This window comes from Stegostoma tigrinum, chromosome 31 (genome assembly GCF_030684315.1).
Source record: "Stegostoma tigrinum isolate sSteTig4 chromosome 31, sSteTig4.hap1, whole genome shotgun sequence".
NCBI lineage: Eukaryota > Metazoa > Chordata > Chondrichthyes > Orectolobiformes > Stegostomatidae > Stegostoma > Stegostoma tigrinum.
In genome coordinates this window covers 1,736,914-1,761,418 of record NC_081384.1, presented here as the reverse complement: position 1 = coordinate 1,761,418, position 24,505 = coordinate 1,736,914, and the positions used below count along the sequence as shown (strand labels likewise).

Sequence of the window (24,505 nt, the reverse complement as noted above, 5' to 3'; positions counted from 1 at the left end):
CGCTGACTCAGTCCAAGTGTGGGATAAAAACCTTAATTGGGTATTAATGACCAATCTAAGGCCTCATTGCCAGGCAGTAAGCCACCAGTTACTGGCTCCATTCACTGGCAAAACGGCAGAGGGGGCTGGGGGCTGGACAGCAAGGGCCCAGAGGTAGGGTCCTTCAAGCTGGTTTTCTCCCTGAGCTGGCCACCTGGTTCAGTCTGACATGGGAATGAGTGAAAATAGATTCCTGTGGAGCAGTGAGGGCTGAATCAGGGAGCGCAGTTTCCATAGCACCTTGATGTGACCTAAGGTCATCAAAATGCACTGAACAGCCAATGAAATAGGTCTACTTAAACTGGATTCAAAGTGTCATAATGCAGAAAACACAACAATCAATTCATGCACAGAAAGATCCCACAAACAACAGAGCAACAATGAGTTAGACCAGACAACCCAGAGAGACTGAACAAAGCGCAGGAAATGACACAGCAGCACCAATGGAATCTGCATTTATTACATTCCAATATTTTGCAAAAACACGCTCTAACATAGTGTTTTAAAAAGATTCTGAATATCACAGGCTATTAAAGATTGTCACCAGTAACTGTCATATATAGGTCAACTGAATTGGTAGTCACCTGTCCCCAGGATCTGTACCATTGAAAATCATATCCATCAGGTTTGGATTTCACGGTTTGTCCACAGATAGCTACAGAGCCCTCAGAACCCCGCCTCTGTTCCTCACACCATCTCCTGTCACTAACAGGTCACCATTGAGCCTGACCCCATTCAACAACATCAAACAAACCGAGTTTCTGTTCACATTTTCATCACACCAAGCATGAGGTCAGATTGAAAGAGCAGAGCCTGGTGGAAGTAGGGGAAATCGATTCAGGATCTGATCTTGTTACGATGCCAGTTAAACCAATTCTCCTGACGGCCACCTTTGTGTGCGGCTGCATCAAGCTGAGAGTACGCAGTCACCAAAGTGTCACTTTGTATTGAGGTTTTAATGCCCCCACTGTTAGGGAGGATGGGGCTGGCCTAGCTGCTGTGGAATGCTCCAAGTACTTAGGCTCTTCTATGTAAGCTGTCTCTCGGGGAAAATTTGTAAAGGAAAACCCCTTGGGGCACAAGTCCATCAGGGAGTTGTCAGCATGTAGCATCCCAGAGGCTCTAGGGGAAAAGGAGAGGGTGGGTCCTACCAGGTGACTCCCTGAGCAGACTAGCATTTGGCAGAATCACCAGAACTTTCCAACAAGCACCAGGACATTGCTTGGCTGGTGGTGAGAAAGGCCCTGCCTGGGAGATCCCGTATGCACACCCAGTCAGTGTGTACCACCACATGCTGCCCTCAAAGTGGCTGCAGGGGGTGCAGAGGCAGTCACACACCTCCTGCAGGAACGTGCCTTTCTAAAGAAACTCTGGAGAGAGATGCAGTGGGTTTTGTCGAGGTTCGTCCCGAGCAGTTCCTTGACGCACGACTCTCTGCTCTACGGTCTGTTCCCCAGGACACACACCCAGAACTAACAACGCCACTTCCTGGAGGACCAACAATTCAGTGAAAGACACTCTTTGGTCTGCCTGAAACTTGCTGGACTTCCAGAGCCTGGAGGTGTCCCCAAGTGAGTATTGCAGGCTGGCACATTCCAAAGTCCAGACTACGTGCTGCAGGATGCACGAAAGCTTGGGGCAGTTGGCAGTGGGTGAAGACCAAGATCAAAGTACAACGAGGGTCCATTCAGTTATCAAACCCATTTAGGGCCTCAAATATAAATGAACATAAATATAGTCCTGCATAAGTAAAAATGCCTTCGGATTTTACAATAGCAGGCATTGTCAGATTCCAATGTTTGTTTATCTTGATATGCGCAGGCTAGACAGAACCTCTTTAATATTTGTGAATGTACATGAAGATTTTTAATGGATAAAGTATATTTTGCAATAAAAAGTATTCTGTCCCAGAGTGAGCAGAGCCCTGTTCTATGGGGCGCCCAAAAAGTTGGCATCCAGTAGGATGGCACGGTGGCTCGGTGGTTAGCGCTGCTGCCTCACTGCACCAGGGGCCTGGGTTCGATTCCACCCTCGGTTGACCATCGGTGTGGCATTTACACATTCTCCCTGTGTTAGCGTGGGTTTCCTTCCACAATCCAAGATGTACAAGTTAAGGTGGGTTAGCCAGGCCAAACACAGTCATGGGGATAGGGTAGGATGCTCTGCCTCACAGTCAGTGCAGAATCAATTCCTTCCATGCTGCGGGGATTCTAAGTGCTCACTGCTCCCTGGAACCCAGGATCATTGTCAGACAGGCAGACAGTGTGAGTGCTACCCGTCTCCTCCAGCTAAGCATTAGCTGATGGTTCCTGACACAGTCTGACCTGGGTCTCAGCATCAGGAAGTCATGGAGCGGGGAGGCCAATGGTTATAGTCCCCGAAGGGGCTGACTTTAAAATGGCACACTGTGAACAAGGGAACACCTCAGCTGTGAATCTACTCCCACTGACCAATGAGCATCTTCCCAGTAGCAATCCTCCTTGTGACTGAGGTCACGGGTCACCTTGTTGTTAGCACAGTGATGACCAATGAGGGGATTCCCTACTGTAAAAGGTGATGTTAAATAGATCATGTGAACAAGAAGGGTGGATCTCACTGATTGCTTCAGCAGGCAGTAATGGTTTATGTTCCTGTGATCAGCCCGGACAACCTGCACATTTGCAGGGCTGCACACTTCCATGCTGAGTGGGAACAGTTTCAGGTCTGCGCTCAGTCTCTCAGAGTAGGGTTCACATTTCTAAACCAAGGTAACGGCCAGAGTGGAAAGGGCTCAGACTACAACTGCTTCCTGTTTCTCTGTTTACCACTAATCTATTTTTTTCCTAACTGACCTGTTGGGAGCAGGTGGGACTTGAGCCCAAACCTCCCAGTCCAGGGGTAGGAATGCTACCATTGCACCACAAAAGGGGCCCTCTATGCCTATCACTGAAGACATCCAGAATTAAGCTCAGCTGCAATCAGTTTGAGGGGAGCTCTTAGTTTCTCTGTGAGATGCTATGGCAACCAGGACTGAGAGGATATATCCTGCAGCTCCATCGCTCCTTCTCCCTTCCATCTTGCTCTCGATTCAAACACCAATCTCACCGATGTTTTCTAGATGATCGACTTACTGAACAGATTGAAATCTTCCATCACAAGCTAGTCAGGCTTGGTTTCTGTCGTCTCTCCCCTGCTTTCTCTCATGGCTCCTTGTTATCAGCATTTGTTGTTTGGGAGGTAGTTTTCTCACCACTTTTTACAAAAAGAACTCAATGTCTAAATGCCAGACAGCTATTCTAAACTGTCGTACAGTCCGAGCCAATACACAGTCAGAACCCTGTACAGTCTGAAATACCAACGTCCCCGGAGTGTCACACGACAGAGATTCCACCTCATTTCAGGGAAAGAATACAATGGGGAAAAACCTATTCTTTGGCTCAACCATTCTTCTCCCTGTTGCTGGGATAGAACACCGAAGGACTTTGAATCCAACCCCGATGGAGAGATTCAGCGTGGACCGTCCCACTCAATCAGCTGAAGATGAACAGATCCATTCACTCAAGTGAAGGGGAGGGTTCCACCTCCTAGTTTGGGGCGGGGGGTGGGGGGTGGGGGAGGGTTTAATTATCCACGAGTGCTAACAATTATTATGGTACAGAAACTGTCCCAAATGGTTGTTTACATTCCACACCAGCATCCTCCCATTCCCAAATTTTCCCACTTGTCTCCTGCTCTCTGCTTCAACCATTCCAGGCCGGGCTATGATGAGTAACTGCCAGCTGCTCCAACGTAAAGGCAGCTCCAATCATGAGAAATATAAACAACGTAATCAGTCTCATTGCTTAGCACTTGCTCTATTGAACTTAATGCAACATTAAATATTCCACAGTGTGTGTGGAACACAAAGGGTTTGATCATCTCTCACGGGCCAACAATCCTTCAAATAGCTGCCACATTTTGGTGTGCTCCTAACCAGGACCCATCAGTTGCAGCCCCCCCAGGCACACTCAGAGGCAGGATAAGGCCATCCAACTCAATGAGGCTGAAGCGTAGTATCAGCCCGAACCACCTCAGGTCTCACTGAGAGAGGCTCACTTCCTGAAAGGTCAATGCAAACACAAAGATTATTCCTTTTTGTCTTTATGGATATGGGCACCAATGACAAGGTTGCCCATCCCCCCAGAGGGCAGTTACAAGTCAACCACATTGCTGTGGGTATGGAGTCACCTGTAGGTTAGACCAGGTAAGTGAACCAGGTGGGTTTTTGTAGCATTCAATGATAGTTTCAGGGCCACTATTATTGAGACTAGCTTTCAATTCCTGGTTTATTTAAATTATCAAAATTCCACCAGTCTGTGTGGTGGGATCTGAACTGATGTTGTCAAACCATTCCTTGAGTCTCTAGGTTATTGATACAGTGACACTATTGGGGCATCATTGTCTTCTGAAGGCACACACAGAGCATCACAGTGCATCAGGAGACAATTTTAAATTCCTCTTCCCCTTGTTACTCAGAAATGACTGCTCTCTTGAGCAGCAGGAGCAGCCAACTCTCTCTGTGCAGTGATCCACCCCAATGGCTCAATGACCATCACCTCAATATCCCTTCTGCCACTCTCCCCTTTTTAAAAATACTAACATTCTTATCTTGCACCTTCTACATCTTCAGGTCATTCCTGTAGTTGGAAGAGACAAATAACACTCTTCAGCCTGGGGAGATTACTGCTCACTTCTTTTAATTCAATTCAGATTGACCCTGTTAATTCCACTCCAATCTTTGGTGTAAATTGTGAGCTGCTCCTGGAATTTGTTGGCTTTATTTTGAAACGATTCTGAAAAACCTGGATTATGACAAAGTATAAATTGTTCAATGAATGATGAAGATATTTATAAAACCTCGCTGAGAATCCACAGAGTTTCACTGAACTGCAAGTGGACACAGGCTGAGTGGGTGAGATGTTAATATCATTGGGAGGACATGCCTCAGTAACCCACTGGGTGCTATTAGAAGGATTAAGGCCAGGGGCAGAATAATGACCAAGAGGAGAACAGAAAGAAGGAAGGAAGGGCTCTTTATTTGGTCACCTGGTTGGGTCACCCTACCCTAAATACCAATGGACAACACAAACCCCTTCAACACTGCATCTAGATCCTATGGACCGTGAGCAGATACCAAACAGGCTCCTGCAGGTTTCTGGGTTTCTCATTGAGAGGGAATGAGGCACTAAGTGAGACGTGGCTGATTTTATTTGGAGTGTCAGTGCCCTATTGGCACTTGGTAGGAGTTAATACTGATTCACACATGTCTCCCCCATCCCCGATATTTCAATGCCCTTTCTCAGGGGCTGCAGTGAGACTGTTTAGCACCAGGTTCACTGGAAGGACACAACTAATTTGTTTGGTTGTTGCAAGACAAAGTTTGGTTGAGATTGCTCGGGGAGTGAGCACCGTTACGATTGACTGGCACACAGGTGAAAAGGGGCTTTCCTTTGTGGTCCCTCGGAGATTACACAGAGGCCTGACATTCACTAATCTGTCTGACCACAGGCTACAGGGCCACTGTTGGGGTGCTCAGATTGGGACTTGTCTGGAGTGTGAGATTGAGAATGGGGGCAAACCCACAGGAACAAGTGACAGGGACATCAGAAAAATATCAAAATTGGAAGACATTAGACAACAGAAACACTTCTATAAGGAGCAGACAAAAGCTTAAAAGGATTCTGGTGATTGTCTAGGTAACTGAGCACTGATTCGGTAAATCAGCTCTGACTGCATACTCCTGCGTCTCACAGAACACACTGACTCAACTTGTGATAGCTCCCTCTCCATCTTACAAGGATAGTATCAGAAAGAACAGTGGATTGCTTTGGAAAGAAAAGTGAAGCATCTTTCTGTCAGAAGCAGTTACTCAGTCCTTCTCCTGCTCCAGGAGAAACTGCTGACAGTCAATGTCTCCCTTCACCTCTGGAGAGCCGATCAGCTTCACCCCTGTTTTCGGTTCAACACACCAGCACTTGCCCCTTTGTCCATCCAGCGAAGGGTGACACTGTGGGGGGAGGAGAGGGAAGGAGGGGGGAGGAGGTGAGGAAAGGTGAAATAAAGAGTTATCAGAGAAATGGATTCCACAATCAGCAGATCAATGACATCATTTTCAAATTGACCCAGATGTTCTCTACACAGGTCTGAACTACAGCAACAGGCTGAATAGGCTGGGAGTTTTACCCCCTGGGGTGTAGGAGGCTGAGGGGGTGACCTTATAGAGGGGCATGGAATAGAGTGACTAGCCAAGGTCTCTTCCCCCAGGGTAGGGGAGCCCAACACTAGAGGACATAGGGTTAAGGTGAGAAGGGAAAGACCAAAGGGGTCTAGGGGTAACTTTTCACACAGAAGGTGGTACATGCATGAAACGAGCTGCCGGAGGAAGTGGTGGATGCTGGTATAATTACGACATTTAAAAATGCAGGTGGACAGGTACAGGAATAGGAAATGATTGGAGGGATATGGGCGAAAAGCAGGCAAATGGGACCAGTTCAGTTTGGGAAACCTGGCCAGCAAGAATGAGTTGGGCTGAAGGGTCTGTTTCTGTGCTGTATGACTGTACAACAGTCAGTCAGCGGAACATTCCTGTCAGATTGACTGGGAGAAACCCCAACGCACCCCCGTCAGGAATCAAACAAAAATAGAAAACAAGCTCTTACATCATTGGTACTAATTTATCAAAATCCAAACCTGAAAAGTCAGCAATATTTACTCTGTATCTAACCCCGTGCTGTCCCTGTGCTGACTGGTCTCTGAGACATGTAAAAAGACAGCAGCAGTAATAGCCATGCCTCCAGTTGTCTCTACGGGGAGAATTTCCCAGGTGGAATCATCCTGGGAGTTCAGAAGAAGCTTTGCTGATGCAGTTAACAATCATTGCCAATGAAACACAAACCTGCTTCGGATGATAAAATCCTTTCCTGTCGCAGTTTGGGATGGGAATATGGTACAGATTTTCATGAGTCTGACTCAATGACATGGCAAACCTTTCGAGGGCTCGCTGCAGCTGTCCGTGACAGGGTCCCTGTGAACAGGAACATTACAACAGTAATTAATCTTCTTTCACCCAGGGATACACCACATCATGGCTGACAGTAATTGTATCCAGGAATCCCCTGAGGAAAATTGTTGATTGGAGGAAATGAGACAATGACCTTTGATGGGATGAAACTGGCAGGTGGATGACAGAAAAGTTTAAAGTCTGCAGTTAGAGAACCTTCATAGGAGTTCCGTAAGGGATTCCTAATTTTAATTCATATAAATAAAACCTGATAGAAACATAATCTGGGAGAGTGGAATCAAAGCAGGGAAATTGAAACTGATGGAGAGTAAACTGAAAGAGAGGAACAAGTCAGAAAATGATCAGTTCTAATTGAAGGGGAGATATTCAGAAGAATTGACAGATAAAGTTCATAATTAAAAACATTACACTGTTTCAAAATACGATGATATGAAAGAAATAATAAGTGCGAGAGGGAGGGCTTCAATGGGATAATATTGGTGAAATTTCACCATGCTGAAATATTTACAGAAAATATTAATTACACAGCAGGTGGCAAAATGAAAGCACATTATTGATGTTTTAGCCAGAAACTCAGTCTATTTGATTGGATCCAACCCAATTATTTACCCCTCATCAGAGCCAACAGCGAGGAAACAGACAGAGATAGTTAAACAGTTTGGATTTGAGCTGGGATCTTCTGTTGGGTCTGGTGAGAGGACGTAATGTTTTAAAGCAGGAGCTCAGACTGACTGTGTTTCTAAAGTTTATTTTGTATTTTCCCTGATGTTGGGCATGTTGTTTCGCAGACAGCCTGCTGCATAGAGAACGGGACAGAGGGGCCATGTAGCAGCTCCACAGCAGCATTGCACTTAGGCTGGAAGCTTAAAGCCAAGGTACTGAATTCACCAGAAAATGGTTGTCACAAAACAGAAAGCTGAGGAATGGGTAAGAAGCATAACTGAAATGTTCTGTGGGGTAATGGAGTGCGTTAATAGCTTTGGCCATTGAGCACAAACAGCTGCACAGGGCAGTGTGGTTACTGACTTGCTGTCAGCTCATTATTCCCCTGGTTCCTCAGATGTCAGGCCAGGTCAATGCTGCACTGATCCAGCACCACAGGAAGCCATACCTCACGGACACAGAGTTCAAAACAACTGGCTTTATCAACAGCACTGAAAAACGTTTTAGAGCCGCACAGTCACAGAGTCACAGGGCACAAAAACAAGGTGGTCACGATTGTAGTGTAGTTTGCAAAACAGCAAGCTCACACAAACAGCAAGATGATGAGCTTCAGATCTTTATGTCAGTGATGTTTGTTGAGGGATAAATACTGGTCATGTCATGAATCAAAAATCCCTTTTCATCTGCAAGACAGTTACCAAATGATCATTTCCACCTGCGTGTGAGAGCAGGCAAACAAATAGCACTGCATTCAGCAACTCGGACCAGAAACATTCCCACTGACCGCACCACGCTCCCTCACTGTTTGCTCTGACAACAGCATAGAGAGATAGAAAGAGGGAGAGGAAAAGAGAGAGAAACAGATGGAGAGAGAGAGACAGGGTAGAAATGATGCAACACTATTGTCTGACTCGCCATTATTCGTGGCTCATCACGAATGTGGTTGTTCTTTGACCTCCCATTGCTGTGCGTTTTCTCGCGAATCCGAGCGTAGTGTTTGGCGATGCATTTCTTGTCGTAGGAGTGGCACGGGATGTGACTGCCGTCTGGATGTTCCAGTTCCCAGTAATCATCCGATTCTGCAGGAATAATGGCAACTTGAAACTGCAGAGCAGGGAAGGCAAAAACTTAGAAACTTTTCCAAAGCTTCACAACCAATCGGTTCACTCCAAGAGCCATACACACAGTTAACAGGAGGCAGTCCAACTGTAACACACCTGTGTGCCCCACCCGTCATCTCACACACACACACATACACACACACACACTCTCACACACACACACACACACACACACACACACAGACATCAGATCAACAACATTCTGGAGCAATGTACACTGCAGCTGTAAGATATAATTTACCATCAGCACTGACCCACCGACAGTGCGGCGCTCCCTCAGCCCTGACACTCCGACAGTGCCCACTCCCTCAGCACTGACCCACCGACAGTGCGGCGCTCCCTCAGCACTGACCCACCGACAGTGCGGCGCTCCCTCAGCCCTGACACTCCGACAGTGCCCACTCCCTCAGCACTGACCAACCGACAGTGCGGCGCTCCCTCAGCCCTGACACTCCGACAGTGCCCACTCCCTCAGCACTGACCAACCGACAGTGCCCGCTCCCTCAGCACTGACCAACCGACAGTGCGGCGCTCCCTCAGCCCTGACACTCCGACAGTGCCCACTCCCTCAGCACTGACCAACCGACAGTGCCCACTCCCTCAGCACTGACCAACCGACAGTGCCCGCTCCCTCAGCACTGACTCTCCGACAGTTCCTGCTCCCTCAGCACTGACCCTCCGACAGTGCAGCACTCCCTTAGTACTGACCTTCCGACAGTGCGGCGCTCCCTCAGCACTGACCCTCCGACAGTACGGCGCTCCCTCAGCACTGACCCTCCGACAGTGCGGCGCTCCCTCAGCGCGGACCCTCCGACAGTGCGGCGCTCCCTCAGCACTGACCCTCCGACAGTGCGGCGCTCCCTCAGTACTGACCCTCCGACAGTGCGGCGCTCCCTCAGCACTGACCCTCCGACAGTGCGGCGCTCCCTCAGCACTGAACCTCTGACAGTACGGCGCTCCCTCAGCACTGACCCTCCGACAGTGCAGCGCTCCCTCAGCACTGAACCTCCGACAGTGCGGCGCTCCCTCAGCACTGACCCTCCGACAGTGCGGCTCTCCCTCAGCACTAACCCTCTGACAGCGCGGTGCTCCCTCTGCACTGACCCTCCATCAGTGCGGTGCTCCCTCAGCCCTGACACTCCGACAGTGCAGTGCTCCCTCAGCACTGACCCTCTGACAGTGCGGCGCTCCCTCAGCGCTGACCCTCCGACAGTGCGGCGCTCCCTCAGTACTGACCCTCCGACAGTGCGGCGCTCCCTCAGCACTGACCCTCCGACAGTGCGGCGCTCCCTCAGCGCTGACCCTCCGACAGTGCAGCGCTCCCTCAGCACTGACCCTCCGACAGTGCGCCGCTCCCTCAGCGCTGACCCTCCGACAGTGCAGCGCTCCCTCAGCACTGACCCTCCGACAGTGCGGTGCTCCCTCAGTACTGACCCTCCGACAGTGCGGCGCTCCCTCAGCACTGACCCTCCGACAGTGCGGCGCTTCCTCAGTACTGACCCTCCGACAGTGCAGTGCTCCCTCAGACAGGAGTTTGTAAGAATAAGAAGCAATATATTTGAAGCACATACAATCTTGAGGAGTCTTGATGTGGTCACTGCTAAAAGATTCTGAAAAAGTCAGATTGGACTCAAAATGCTCTATGTATTTCTCTCTCTACAGATGCTGCTGAGTTTCTCCAGCATTCTGTGTTCATGTTAAATGTGGAAAGGATATTTACTCTTTTGGGGAGTCTTGAACATGGGGTCACTGCTTCAGAATGACGAGTCCCAGAAATGATGGGATTTTTTACCTGGCAGAGGATTGCTAGTTTTGGGGCTGGTCTTCCTGAAAAGCTGGTGGAAGCAGGGTATGCATGTTTTGAAGGGAGAGGTAGATAGATTGCTGTTCAGTAAGGAGATGAGAGATTTTAGGGAGCAGCTGTAAATATGGACTGAGGGTTACAATTAGAGCAGCCACAGTCTTACTGAATGGCAGAACCCCCACAAAGAGCTGAATGGCTTACTGCTTGCTCATTTACCCGTATGCTCCAGAGTGCTGGAATCCAGAGACAAACAGCAGCAGTTCCTCACTGAGTCTTTGTGATAAAACCACTCGCTTTCACATCTCTTTTGACTCAGCTGCAGGGGTAAGGCCTGGAATGTTGAGGACCCACTTGGTTTTGGAATATCTACCACTCTTCATCATTTCTCTGGGGTGAACATAACACGACGTCAAAGCTTGCAGTCACACCTTAATGATGGAATCTCACCCAGGTCCACTCTGCTTCACTGCTACCTTTCCTAATTCAAAACTTCCGGAATCCAAAATCTTAGACTTCTAGTATCCTTTTTGCTCACCCTTCTTCTTCTCTATCCATCCCCACCTCCTTTCCTGTTTCTCTCTCTCTATCTCCCCTTCTCCCCCTCTTCTCTGTCTCACACACACTCTCACCATTCTTCTCTTTCCTTCATTCTTGCCCTCTCTCTACTCACTCTGTCCCTCAAGTCCCACTCTCCCTCATTCTTCTCTCTCTCACCCCCTCTGGCTCTCCCCATTCCTGGTCTCTCTCCCTCTTCCACCCACTCTCTCCCATTTCCCTTTCTCTTTCCATCTCTCCCTCCTCTTCCCCCTCCCTACCCACTCTCTCACTCTCCATTCTACACAGAATCGAAGGGTTAAGGAAACACTTCCTTTGGTGCCAGTTCTAACTGCAGCCAATCAGATTCTGATTCCAAAAATACACAGAGTTGAAGGCGTTGAGGGAATCTCTCTTGATCCAACCCTCGCCAGGAAATTCTTTCAGGAATTGCTTCGCAAAAGCGATTCTTGTCCTTGCCCAAGTCAACAGACTTGTACAGTTCCCAGTCTCTCACCAGGGTTAACTGTTTGCTGGTTCACACTCTAGTGGGTTTTATCAAAAGTATCCCACACCATCTGAACAGCGTCCCCTCCCTTCCCATCCAAAGATCAACCTCATCCTCCTTCAGGGGCAGGAGCTGACTAGGGGTAATGGCAGGGGCTCCTGTCTCAGGCTGGGGACCCCAGGAGGGTAAATGGAGTTAAACCCCAGATCAGCCATGACCCAAAGGGAAGGGACAGGCTGACAGAGGCAAAGTCTCCCGCTATTCCCACCACAGGACATTATGATCAGGAGGAGGCCATTCAATCCATTCTACCCATGTTGGCCCCTTCAATGAATCCCACGCTGACGGAGGGTCACCAGACCAGGAACGTTAACTCTGATTTCTCCTCAGAGGTGCTGCCAGACCTGCTGAGCTTTCCCAGCAATTTCTGTTCTTGTTAATGAATCGCACTCCTCTTGTTCATACAGTTGCTTTATTTATTCATTTCTCAAAATATATTTTAGAAGTTGCCACTGAACCAACATTGACATTGATGTGATTCCCAGATCATGATGCATCCATTTGCAACAATGTTGGGGTAGGAAGAGTTAATGGGTTCAAAACATTAACTCTGTTTCTCTCTCTTCACAGATGCTGCCAGACCTACTGAGTTTCTCCAGCTCGACGTAGTTGCTGCTACTTTCACCCCTTCATATGGGTTATTTTGTTCAACTAGTACATCTCCAGTGCAGCACATTTCAGGAGTCTCATATCCAGCTGAGCGAATTGACTGTCTTGTTTAAGCCTTTGTCTGTGTACGGTTCTGCCTGTGAAACACTGTCCACATCTAACAGCTTCACTACCCAAGGTCAACGTGTGAGATCATTCTTTGCAGTCTGGGCCAAGGTCACAGCAAAGCAGGAAGTGACGGGTTTTTGAAATTTTCTTTTTAAACAATTTTAATTCTCTCCAGTAGGTCCAACTGATGACTTTATATTAAATAGATAGTTAAAGAAAGCATTTTTATAACCATCCTAATAGCTCTGGTACAACCACAAAGACTGAAATCATTATTAAAAAGCCTCAAACACATGGTTCTCATTACACAGCTCACAAGGGGATAATTAACAACAGTAACCCTGCGTTGGCCAAGGGCCTGCTTCTGATCCTCTAATGCAGGCAGCCAGGTGAGCTTATTACACCAGGCAATCATTTCAACAGTTTCTCCAGAATTCATTGGCTTTAAGAAGTTCATAAATTCCTGCATTGCATTCTGAAGGAGAAAGGCCAACAAGCATCACACTGACTAGACACTGATGGCCCACAAGAGTAGCAGGACAGATACTGGCCAGCAGCACTGTCTGGCTCACAGAACGGCTGTAACATAGTGTCTGTCAGAACATTGGGGTGTGAGCTCAGGACAGCAACAACACCCAGACAGAAGGAAAAAGCCACCAATAGCAACTTCACAATGAAGTCAAGTATACTTGGTCAGGTGCAGATCATCACGGAATGGATCGGAATTGGCAGTCAGTTCCAGGTAGTGCTGTGATGTTCAGTGCAAACCCTGCTCCTTTTAAGTTGCTGTGCTGAATGGTAAACTGAAGTCACTGCGATGGTTTAAACTGTTGGGGTTATATTGTTTTTGTAAGTGTCAGGATCCAGGTCCCAGGCACAATGTCCCAATGCAATACAACCTCTGAAGTCATTGCATCACTCATTTGGTTATTTATCTAAAACTAACACAGTAAGAGCTCGATCAATGCTTCTCACAGGCCATCAGGCCTAGGGGACAGAATAGGCCATTCAGCTCACTGAATCTGCTTCACCATTCAATGAGATCATGATGGATTTGATAGTCCTCAACTCCACTTTCCTGCCTTTTCCCCTGAATGCTTGGCTTCCCCTTACTGATTCAATATCTATCTCAACCTTGAATATACTGAATGAGCCAGCCTCAACAGTCTTCTGTGGTAAAGAATTTTACAAGTTCACTACCCTGTGAAACACGAAATCCTCGTCTATCTTAAATGGGCATCCTTTTACTGGGAGATAATTCAGTCTGGTTCTAGATTCTCCCATAAGGGAAAACAAATTCTCTGCATCTACTTTGTTAAGCCCTTAAGAATCTTACACATTTCAATAAGTCTCCTCTTATTCTAAATTCCAAAAAGTAACAACCCACTCAACATATAGTCACAGACTGTCATCTGTAAAAATGCCCCCATTATCCAAACTCTGTCTTCTATTAATTAGCCAATCCTCTATTCATACCATCTCCAAAAGCACGGATTTGTATCTTAAGTAGCCTAATATGTGGTATCTTGTTAAGGGTCTTTAAAAATCCAAATATATTACACCTACTGATTCCCCTTTATCTGTTCAACTTGTTCCCTACTCAAAGAATTCTAATGCATTTTTCAGGCATGGTTTCCCCTTCCTGAATCTGTGCGGACTCTGCTTGATCATATTAATTGTTTCTAAATGTTCTGCTAATAATGTCATTTTTAGTAGATTCTAACACTTCCCAATAACAAAATGTTTAGCTATCTGACATATATTTACCTGTTTTTTCTCTCCCTACTTTTGAATAAAGTACTACATCGGTAGGACTCCAGAATCTAAAGATTCTTGGAAGATTACTACCAAGGGAAAGTGAATTACTACCAGTGGTTTCTCAATCTTGGTAACTACTTCTTCTAAGTTCCAAAGATGGGATCCATCAGATCCAGGGGATTGAGATAACATGGTGTAGAGCTGGATGAACACAGCGGGCCAAGCAGCATCAGAGGAGCAGGAAAGCTTGACGTTTCAGGTCGGGACCCTTCTTCAGAAACTCATTGGTCTTTAGCCTCAATGGTCTCCTCAGTACATTTTCTACAGTTAAAGTTATTGCGTTTATTTCCTTACCTTTTTTGCCCCTTAAATATTTAATAATTTTGGAATACTGTTAACATTCTCTACCTTAAAGGCTGATGCAAAGTACTGATTCAACTCGTCTGCCATTTCCTGGCTCCCCATTATTACTTCCCCAGCCTCATTCTCCAAGGAGTGAAGTATTCACTTTGGCTTTCCCCCTCCTTTTTATATGTTTAAAGAAGATCACAGTGTCTGTCTTTATTTCACCTGCTGGTTTATTTCAGATTGTTTATTTTCTTGCTTTTCTTGGTATATGTTGGCCATTAAACTTTACCCAAGCCTCTGGTTTACCACTAATATTTGCTGCATCGTATGCTTTTTCTTTCAATGTAATATAATCCTTCACTTCCTTGGCTGTTTAACTCCTTTCTAACATCCTCCATCCTCACTGGGATGTATCTTTGTTATAATTCAACTATTTTCCCAAACATCTGCCATTATTAATTAACTTTTTTTTTGCTAAGCTCCTTTCCCAGTTTTTCCCAGCTATCTCTGTTTCCATTCCATCTTAATTAAGCTTAATTATGTTTCACTAGGTTGTTTCTGAATCAAGTCTCTCACTCTCAAACAGAATGCTAATTTCTACCATATTATGGTCACTGATTCCAAGGGATGCTTCATTCTGATCATTTATCAAACTTGCCTCATTACACATTACCAGATGCAAAATAGCCTGAGCCCTGGCTGGACCCAATCAAACTAGTTCCAGGAAACTGTCCCAAGTGCACACAATGAATTCTTCTTGATGACCATCTCTGCATATTTGATTTTCCCAACCCATGAGAAGACTAAAGTCACCGATGAGGATTGTACTACCTTTTTTCACATCCCCCTCCTTATCTCCTGATTTATTCTCTGTCCTACAGCATTGTTATTGTTAGGAGGAGGGTGCTATAGACTATTACCAGCAGTGAGTCTTCCCCTTGTTTTATTTTTAATATTCAATTATTGGACTTGGGGTTTGCTGGCTGGGCCCAACATTTATTGCCTGTCCCTAGTGGCCCCCTTCAGAAGGTGGTGGTGAGCTGTTGTCTTGAACAATTGCAGTCCACATGCTGTGGGCTGACCAGTAATGCTGTAAGGCGGGAAATTTCCAGGATTTGACCCAGCGACCATGAAGGAATGATAATATATTTCCAAATCAGGATGGTGAGTGGTTTGGAGGAGAACTTGCAGGGGGTGGTGTTCCCATGTGTCTGCTGCCCTTGTCCTTCCAGATGGAAGTGGCCATGAGTTTGAAAGGTGCTGTCTGAGGATCTTTGGTGAATGTCTGCAGTGTATCTTGTAGATGCTACACACTGATGCGACCCTGAGCGTTGGTGGTGGGGGGAGTGAATGTTTGCAGATGTAGTGCCAATCAAGCGGCTGCTTTGTCCTGGATGGTATCGAGTTTCTCCAGTATTCTCAGCGCTGTACCGTTACCGCTGAATGTGTTCCCTCCACCCAAATCGATTGTACATTTTCCAACCCAAGGTCATTTCTTGCTGTCGCTCTGCGCTGACTGAGCTAGCCCATCAGCCCTTCCTTCCTGCACAGCTTTTCAAAACGTCACATACCCCTGAATATTGAGTTCCCGATCTCCATAATACAGTGCCCCATTAACACTATTTGTGCCATTAATTCATTTATTTTCTTCCCACTTTGACACTACGTGTTTTGCTGTATTTGTACACTCTGTCCCTTCCTGTCCCACTCTGGATACCGTTATCCTGCCAATGTGGAGGGTAACAACTGGATTCCACACACTCCCCCCAGACCGTCCACATGGTTGCACCAGCCCTGCACCTACAAGTCAGATATCTCGCAGATGTCAATTGCATTTCAATCGGTTTATTCCGGCGATTTCATCATCACGTTTACAAAACAGAGCCGATTGCTGGACTCGCAGGAGCTCAATCATCAGAGCTGTCCCGCTGTGCCACCCATCACATACAGTACAAATACAGTGTTGATGTAGGCGAGAGAGTGAAAAGGACTGTGAGTGCTCGGTACAGTCACTAGGGTTTGAGATGAAAAATGCTCCAGAACCTAACACATTGTCTTGACATACACGGACTTTATAAAGTTTTAAACATTTATGCATGTTACAAGGGAAACAGAAAAATTATCCCTCACTCCCCTTTACAATTCACCATCAGTGCCCATGTCACCTACACATGTTGGCTGTTCACTGGGACTCAAGTACGTTGCACAGTATTTCCAGCAGGAGTGGGCCATTTGGCCCATTGGCACCGTGCTGGGCTTTCTGCTCCACATGAAGATTCACTCAGCCCCTTATCAATCAGCATATCCTATTCCTTTCTCAGTCACGTGTTTATGCAGCTTCCTCCTTCAATGAATCAATACTATCGAAAGGATGAAGAATATGAAATGCATGTTAACACAAGGCTGAGTCAGCAAAAGTTTGTCATGGGGAGATCATGCCTGACAAATCGGTTAGAATTATTTGAGAAGGTAACAAACAAGTTAGACAAAGGAGATCCAGTGTCTAAAAGACATTAAGGTGGACAAGTCCCCATGTCCGGATGGGATCTATCCCAGGTTACTGAGGGAAGAGAGAGGAAATAGCCGGGGCCTTAACAGATATCTTTGCAGCGTCCTTAGACAAAGGGTGAGGTCCCGGAGGACTGGAGAATTGCTGATGTTGTCCCCTTGTTTAAGAAGGATAGCAAGGATAATCCAGGTAATTATCGACCGGTGAGCCTGACGTCAGTGGTAGGGATGTATCAGTGATAATGGGAACTGCAGATGCTGGAGAATCCAAGATAATAAAGTGTGAAGCTGGATGAACACAGCAGGCCAAGCAGCATCTCAGGAGCACAAAAGCTGACGTTACGGGCTTAGACCCTTCACATGAAGGGTCTAGGCCCGAAACGTCAGCTTTTGTGCTCCTGAGATGCTGCTTGGCCTGCTGTGCTCATCCAGCTTCACACTTTATTATCTTATGTCAGTGGTAGGGAAGCTACTGGAGAAGATACTGAGGGATAGGATCTATTCCCATTTGGAAGAAAATGGGCTTATCAGTGATAGGCAACATGGTTTTGTGCAGGGAAGGTCATGTCTTACTAACTTAATAGAATTCTTTGAGGACGTGACAAAGTTGATTGATGAGGGAAAGGCTGTAGATGTCATATACATGGACTTCAGTAAGGTGTTTGATAAGGTTCCCCATGGCAGGCTGATGGAGAAAGTGACGTTGCATGGGGACCAGGGTGTGCTAGCTAGATGGACAAAAACTGGCTGGGCAACAGGAGACAGAGGGTAGTAGTAGAAGGGAGTTTCTCAAATTGGAGACCTGTAACCAGTGATGTTCCACAGGGATCTGTGCTGGGACCACTGTTGTTTGTGATATATGTAAATGATCCGGAGGAAGGTGTAGGTGTACATTCCAATGTTTACACCCTGATGTGTACACCGCAAGACTGTCACTTCTTCATATCACAGATGGTGTCTAATTCAACAGCATCCAGTAAACTTTCAGACCAGAACCAGTCTGTCAGGAAGATTACTTCCCAACCAGCTTTATAGTTCTCACACTTTATCAGGAAATAAGCCAAAGGTACAATGGAATTCCAGCTATTCCCACCAGCAGGGAGTCTCAGATTCCAATTCCCTTATCTCTGGAGATTGCTCTGAAGTTAAACATTGACAGATAAACACTGAGCTGGCTTGCAGAGAGTAAGACTGAGCAAAGTGGCTACTCAGAACTGAGTGCATGTCTTTGCTTGTTCATGCAGAGCAGTAGTGATTAAACTGATCTCATCAGGAGAAATAAAAGGGATAAAGGAAAGAGCTGGGACCCCTCTACCTCAGGCCACCCAGAGTCTCTGTAACTCTGAGAGGCTTCACTCCAAACCTGCCACAGGTGTTTGTGAGTCCAGTTTTATTTTGGCTAAGTGCTGACCTGGCTGTTTGGCTCTGTCACATCTGTTCCACAGGCCCTGGCACAGTGACAGCAGAGACAGAAAGGCAGCCTCCAACACCAGCCTATAATGTTAAGAGTGTGCACTTTCTCTCTTACAAACTGACTTTTTAACTTTTTGTTCCTGGAAATTTAATTTCCTCTCAGACAGAGCCATAGGCTCCATTAAATATCACGACTGTCTTCTCACAGAGCTCCATCTCTGCTCTGGGACTGGGGCCACATCACAGTTTAAGCCCAATTCCATCCTCACTCAGAGATAGCAAGAACCACAGATTCTGGAGTCAGAGATAACACAGTGTGGGGCTGGAGAAACACAGCAGGACAGGCAGCATCAGAGGGCCAGGAAAGCAGACGTTTCGGGTTGGGACCCTCCATCCACACTCAAATGGCTTTAGTGAGCGAGACAAGGAGGGATTGAGGGGGGTTCGGGGGGGGGGGGGGGGGGGGTTGCTGCTGGAGAGCGGGCATTGTTTGGGCCATTCCTGGACCGCCACGCTCTGGGCTTGTCAGGACAGGAAACCCATGCAACTTTAATTCATGGTGTTTGATTTCCTTAAAGGAATTTGTCACTGTTTTTTTCCAGAACAAAATAGGATTCCAATCTGGATGAAACTGAATAGCCATCAGGGAATCTGCTTTACAACTGCCTTCAAAATCATGATTCCAACCAAATTCAGAGCTAAGACTCTACTCCCTCCTCTGTAACCGAATTCTCAACTTCCTGACCCACAGAGTGCAATCGGTAAGGCCAGGCGGCTACACCTCCCCCATGCTAATCCTCAACAATCGGAGCCCCACCAGGCTGTGTCATCAGCTCCCCACTTTACACCTTGTACTCTCACAACTGTGTGGCCAAGTTCTGCTCTAACTCCATTTACAAATTTGCTAATGACACGACCATAGTGACTTGAATGTCTGACAACGATGAGACAGAGTACAGGAAAGAGATAGACAGCTTAGTGATAAGGGGTAAAGATAACAATCTCTCCCTCAATGTCAGCAAAATGAATGAGCTGGTCATCGACTTCAGGAAGCAGAGTAGAGGACACATTTCTGCCTGTGGCCGTGGCGCTGAGGTGGAGCAGTTGAAACTTTCAGGTTCCCAGGGTAATTACCAACAATCTGGTCCTGGTCCAGCCACATCATCACTATAGTTAAGAAAACACGCCAACATCTCTACCTCCTCAGGAGGCGAAGGAAATTCTGCATGTCTACAACGACACCTACCAGTTGTTATAAATGCACCACAGAAAGCATTCTATCGAGGTTTATCCCAGCCTGGTACAGCAACTCTCTGCCCAAGGCCATAAGAAATTACAGGGAGTTGTGAATGCAGCCCAGTCCAACACAAAAGCCAACCTTCCTTCCATTGACTCCATCTGCACTTTCCAATGCCTTAAAGAACCCCTCCCACCCCGGCTGTACTCTCTTCCATCGGGCAGAAAATAAAATTCAAAAACACATACCGACAGATTTAAGAATAGCTTCTTCCCTGCTGTTATCGGACTTATGAACAAAGTCTCAGTTATTAAAATTAATCTTTCTCTGTAGCTGTAACACAAAATTCTGCATTCTGTTTTAGTACCTTGATGTAGTTATGTAAGGTATGATTTGCTTGGACAGTGCACAAAACAATACTTTCCACTGTAGCTGAGTACATGTGACAATAATCAATCAAAACAAAATTAATTTATTTTCCTTACATGTACTTTTGTAAGACAGAGAGGCATAGAGAAGACATGCAGGAGAGAGAGAGAAAGAGAGCGAGAGAGAGAGACAGATGGACAGAGAGAGAGAGAGACAGACCTAGAGAAAGACAGACAGGGAGAGAGAGGCAGGGGAGAAAGAGAGTGTATGTGTGTGAATATGTGAGACAGCATGATAGAAAGGAGGAGGAGACAGAGAGAGGGAAGAAAGAGACAGATGAGGGAAGGGAGGGGGAGAGAGAGAGAGAGAAAAAGAGGGAGCAGTAGAGAGGGAGAGAGAGAGACACTTACACATTTGGAGAGGCACGTCTCCAGCAGGGAGTAACTGGATAATGATCGGACTGGTGCCTGGTTGACTTTCCTGTGCCTATCCTGAGGCTCAGAGGCTACTTTTGACGTCTTCACTGTTATTTCAGCTAATGAGCTACAGATGGGTTGGATGCCTTTGCAGTGGCTGTGAATGGACAGAAAGGAGGCTCTCACTGTCTCACAGCCCGCTATGATGCTGAGGCACACTCATCCCAAGGTGCAGTCATCCCTGCTCCAGACTGTACACCTTCAGCAGCCTCCCATTTCAAATCAGCTCCTTAGAACCAGGGGCTGGAGTCAGTCAGGTTCGTGTGCGAGGCACACAACTGGCTGTAGACAGAATCCAAAAAAATCCCAGGCCTCAGTCAAACTACAATCAGGCCAGCAAAAACGGCAGGAGCAGCAATTCCAAGCAGCATACTCTGCTCCCCCTCCCCCTCCCCATCCCACTGCCTCCAAACCTGAACTCTCCAGGTAAACAAACTGCCTCTGTGAGCCTTGGTCATTATCACCCACTGTGCAAAGGATTCCCACTCAGCTCAGTGATCACAGAAATACCGATCAGTGTATCCTCCGTCCCTCCGTACACCTGCCCCTATAATCAGGTTCACAGCACTATGGCATGGTGCGATAGGGTTAGCACTTCTGCCTCACAGCATCAGGGACCTGGGCTCAGTTCCACCTTCGGGCAACTATCTGTGAGCTTTCAAAGCTATGCCGGTAGGGTGGTTTAGCCATGGGAAACACAGGGTTACACAGATAGCATACAATGTTTTCGAGACTCGATGGGCCAAACAGCTTCTACCTGCACTGTAGAGATTCTAGACAGGGGCACTTTCGTATTTAAAGTAAAATCATAAAGGAGGGAGGTGAAAAAGATCACAATCCCCACAAGACACAGAAAGAGGGGGAGAAGGCAGCTGCCGAGAATGGGGGGGAGGGGGGTGTCAATGGCCGAGAATGATTTTATTTTTGGTTCGGGGAGATTACTGATTCTGGAATCATGGTGAACAAACAGAGGTCAATTTTAACCAGCCACGATCACACAGGCTGGAGTGGCTTTAGTCTGTTCATGGGCAATAACAGGCTCAAACGAAAAGGGAAATGGCTGAGTGTTCATCTCGTGGGGTCAGCAGTAACCATCTACAAAAGGCTCTAAAATCCAGGTGGCAGGAATTTGGAAAACTAATCAAAAACCAGCCAGACACCATCTGTGGTGTCAGCCAAAGGGAATTCGGAAAAAGAGAAAATAGTTTCAGGGAGTACAGGCAGCTGGACAGATCTGTAGATAGCACACTAACCATCAACAAAGCTGAGATTACATTTTTGGATTGAAATATAAACTCTTTTGAGATTGACACAGAGTCAAAGAGTTTTATATTTGAATTTACACTGACTTAAAGGTACCATTCAACATTTCTCAGGTAGAATCATGGATAGTGAACGCCTCAGTATGGAATGACATCCAGGTGATATCCTGGAGAAGGGCCACTGAACCCAGAATGTTAACTCTGCTTCCTCTCCACAGGTGCTACCAGACCTGCTGAGTTTCTCCAGCAACATTTGTTTTTGCCAGTGACACCCCAACTGAATTCCAACTGTTCAAGCAACATACGCTGTTTTATTTTACATTCAGATGCTCTAAGATGCTAAGGGAAAAACCTCTCAAAATCTTGCTCGTGAATGGTACAGAGGGGTTTCAGACCTGCTTTTTCCAGGAAAGCTCCAGAAAGTTCACAAAGACTGGGTACAAATAAACTTCAGACTCCAACTCATGTCATACAAGCTGCGATCCCAACAGTCAATTGGCCAGATCATCAGGAAAATTGCTGTAAAGGGCAAGAGTATTACTCTTCCAAAGAGGAAATGTCAAAGAGGTTCAATGAGCTAGTCATTACTTCCTCACCAATTAAAGTCTTAGGGAAAGATATTTTGTGCCAAGAAAAGGCCATATCCTTGATGCTATGCTTGAACTGACCCAAGTTTGAAATATGGGGAAGACCAGCAACAATTCCCTACTCCAGGAACAGCCAGTGTGTTGACAGGATCAGCAAATGCAGCAAACCAACATGACCTGAGACTGAAGCAGTTTGTCACAACTACTCCAACACTGTCCAGCTCCTTGTGAAGCATGTGACACCAAGGAACCATGGGCATGTGACACCAAGGAACCATGGGCATGTGACACCAAGGAACCATGGGCATGTGACACCAAGGAACCATGGGCATGTGACACCAAGGAACCATGGGCATGTGACACCAAGGAACCATGGGCATGTGACACCAAGGAACCATGGGCATGTGACACCAAGGAACCATGGGCATGTGACACCAAGGAACCATGGGCATGTGACACCAAGGAACCATGGGCATGTGACACCAAGGAACCATGGGCATGTGACACCAAGGAACCATGGGCATGTGACACCAAGGAACCATGGGCATGTGACACCAAGGAACCATGGGCATGTGACACCAAGGAACCATGGGCATGTGACACCAAGGAACCATGGGCATGTGCAGGAATCCCTGGTTTCAAAGGCAGATCCCAAAACAGACCAACCCAACCTTACAGCACTGACAGCTGGGAGAGTGTCGAGAAGATGCACAAGCAAAGACACATCAATAAGCTTCAGGCTCAAACAAGTGAAAGTCCAATTTCTGAATTTTCATGTTGTTAACCTCACACACTCTATCAATGCTGTTTATACCGTATGTCCTGAAAAGGTTGGGCAACATTTCTAATAAAGCCTAAACTAACGTGGCAGCTCATGCCCACATAATATCCTAATCATCTTAAAGGACATGTAGCTCAGCAAGTTCTACTCCACAATACAGCCCAGGGCTGATTCTAGCCATGACAGGTTTGTCTTATGATGAGAGGTTGAGCAGTTTAGGCTGATACATAGAACATAGAACAATACAGCGCAGAACAGGCCCTTCGGCACTCGATGTTGTGCCGACCTGTGAACTAATCTAAGCCCATCCCCCTACACTATCCTATACACTCTGCAGTTTAGAAGAATGAGTGGAGATGTACTTGAAAAAGTAGACAGACAGAGGATGTTTCCTCATGTGGGTCATCTAGAATAAGGGGTTATCCTAATTTTAGGATAAGGGGTAGCAGATTTAAAATAGATGAGAAATTACTTCTCAATCAGAGTTGTAAATCTGTGGAATTCACTAGCCCAGGGAGCAGTGTATGTTCAGACATGGTGTGAAATTAAGAAGGGGGTAGACAGATCTTTAAATACTAACAGGTTGAAGGGCTCTGGGGACAGGCAGGAACGTGGAGTTGAGGCCGAGATGAGAACAGCCTTGATCATTTTAAATGGCAGAGTAGGTTCGATGGGCTGAATGGCCTACTCCTGCTCCCAGTACCTTTCTTCTAATGTTCTAATGAGAGACCATCAACAGCATATAATGGATCTTCAATTCCACGTCTTGGAAGAATCACACTGCTGTGCTAATATACTAACATGCGGTTGCTTTGTGAAATCTTCTGCTAGGTAAATGCCAACAGTCCGGCAGCAGCAAGGCGCCCAGTTCACACAGGCTTTGGGGAAGTAACTATTCAGAAGATTCAAACCACACCCAGTGTGATAGATTGACATCAAAGAATCATTAACTATCAGGATTGGTACAACTTTGAAATGAGATATGGACCAGGATGATCAAATCTGATGCACTCAGCAGATTAACCAGCCCACCCAAAGGCTCAAATATTCCTCTCGATAAACATTTTGAGAATGTCTTTAACTTCATTGTCAAAATCATCAATGTTGCTCGGTTCCATTTTAGCCAGAGCCAGTGAGAACAATTACAATCAGTAACTGCTAAAGTTGGGCATCTTTAAGAGTTACAAAAGGTATTTTTTCCAGGGATGACCTGAGAATGTTAAAGTAAGAGCCGAGATAGTGAAGTATTATAGAATAACCGGACATGGCCATGCAGAGACA

At 46.5% G+C, this 24,505-nt stretch overlaps 1 protein-coding gene across 1 annotated transcript in view; it reads right to left on the bottom strand.

The window, feature by feature from the left end:
* Positions 1 to 478: 478 nt before the first annotated feature.
* LOC125466245 (insulin-like growth factor-binding protein 4) overlaps positions 479 to 24,505 on the bottom strand; it is a 75,502-nt gene continuing 51,475 nt past the window's right edge. Inside the window, exons 2-4 of the mRNA XM_048560525.2 lie at positions 8,657 to 8,820; positions 6,953 to 7,081; positions 479 to 6,064 (exon numbers count right to left, since the gene is read on the bottom strand). Coding sequence (XP_048416482.1) covers positions 5,927 to 6,064; positions 6,953 to 7,081; positions 8,657 to 8,820 — 431 coding nt within the window. The 3' untranslated portion in view covers positions 479 to 5,926. The remainder of the gene's footprint in view (positions 6,065 to 6,952; positions 7,082 to 8,656; positions 8,821 to 24,505) is intronic.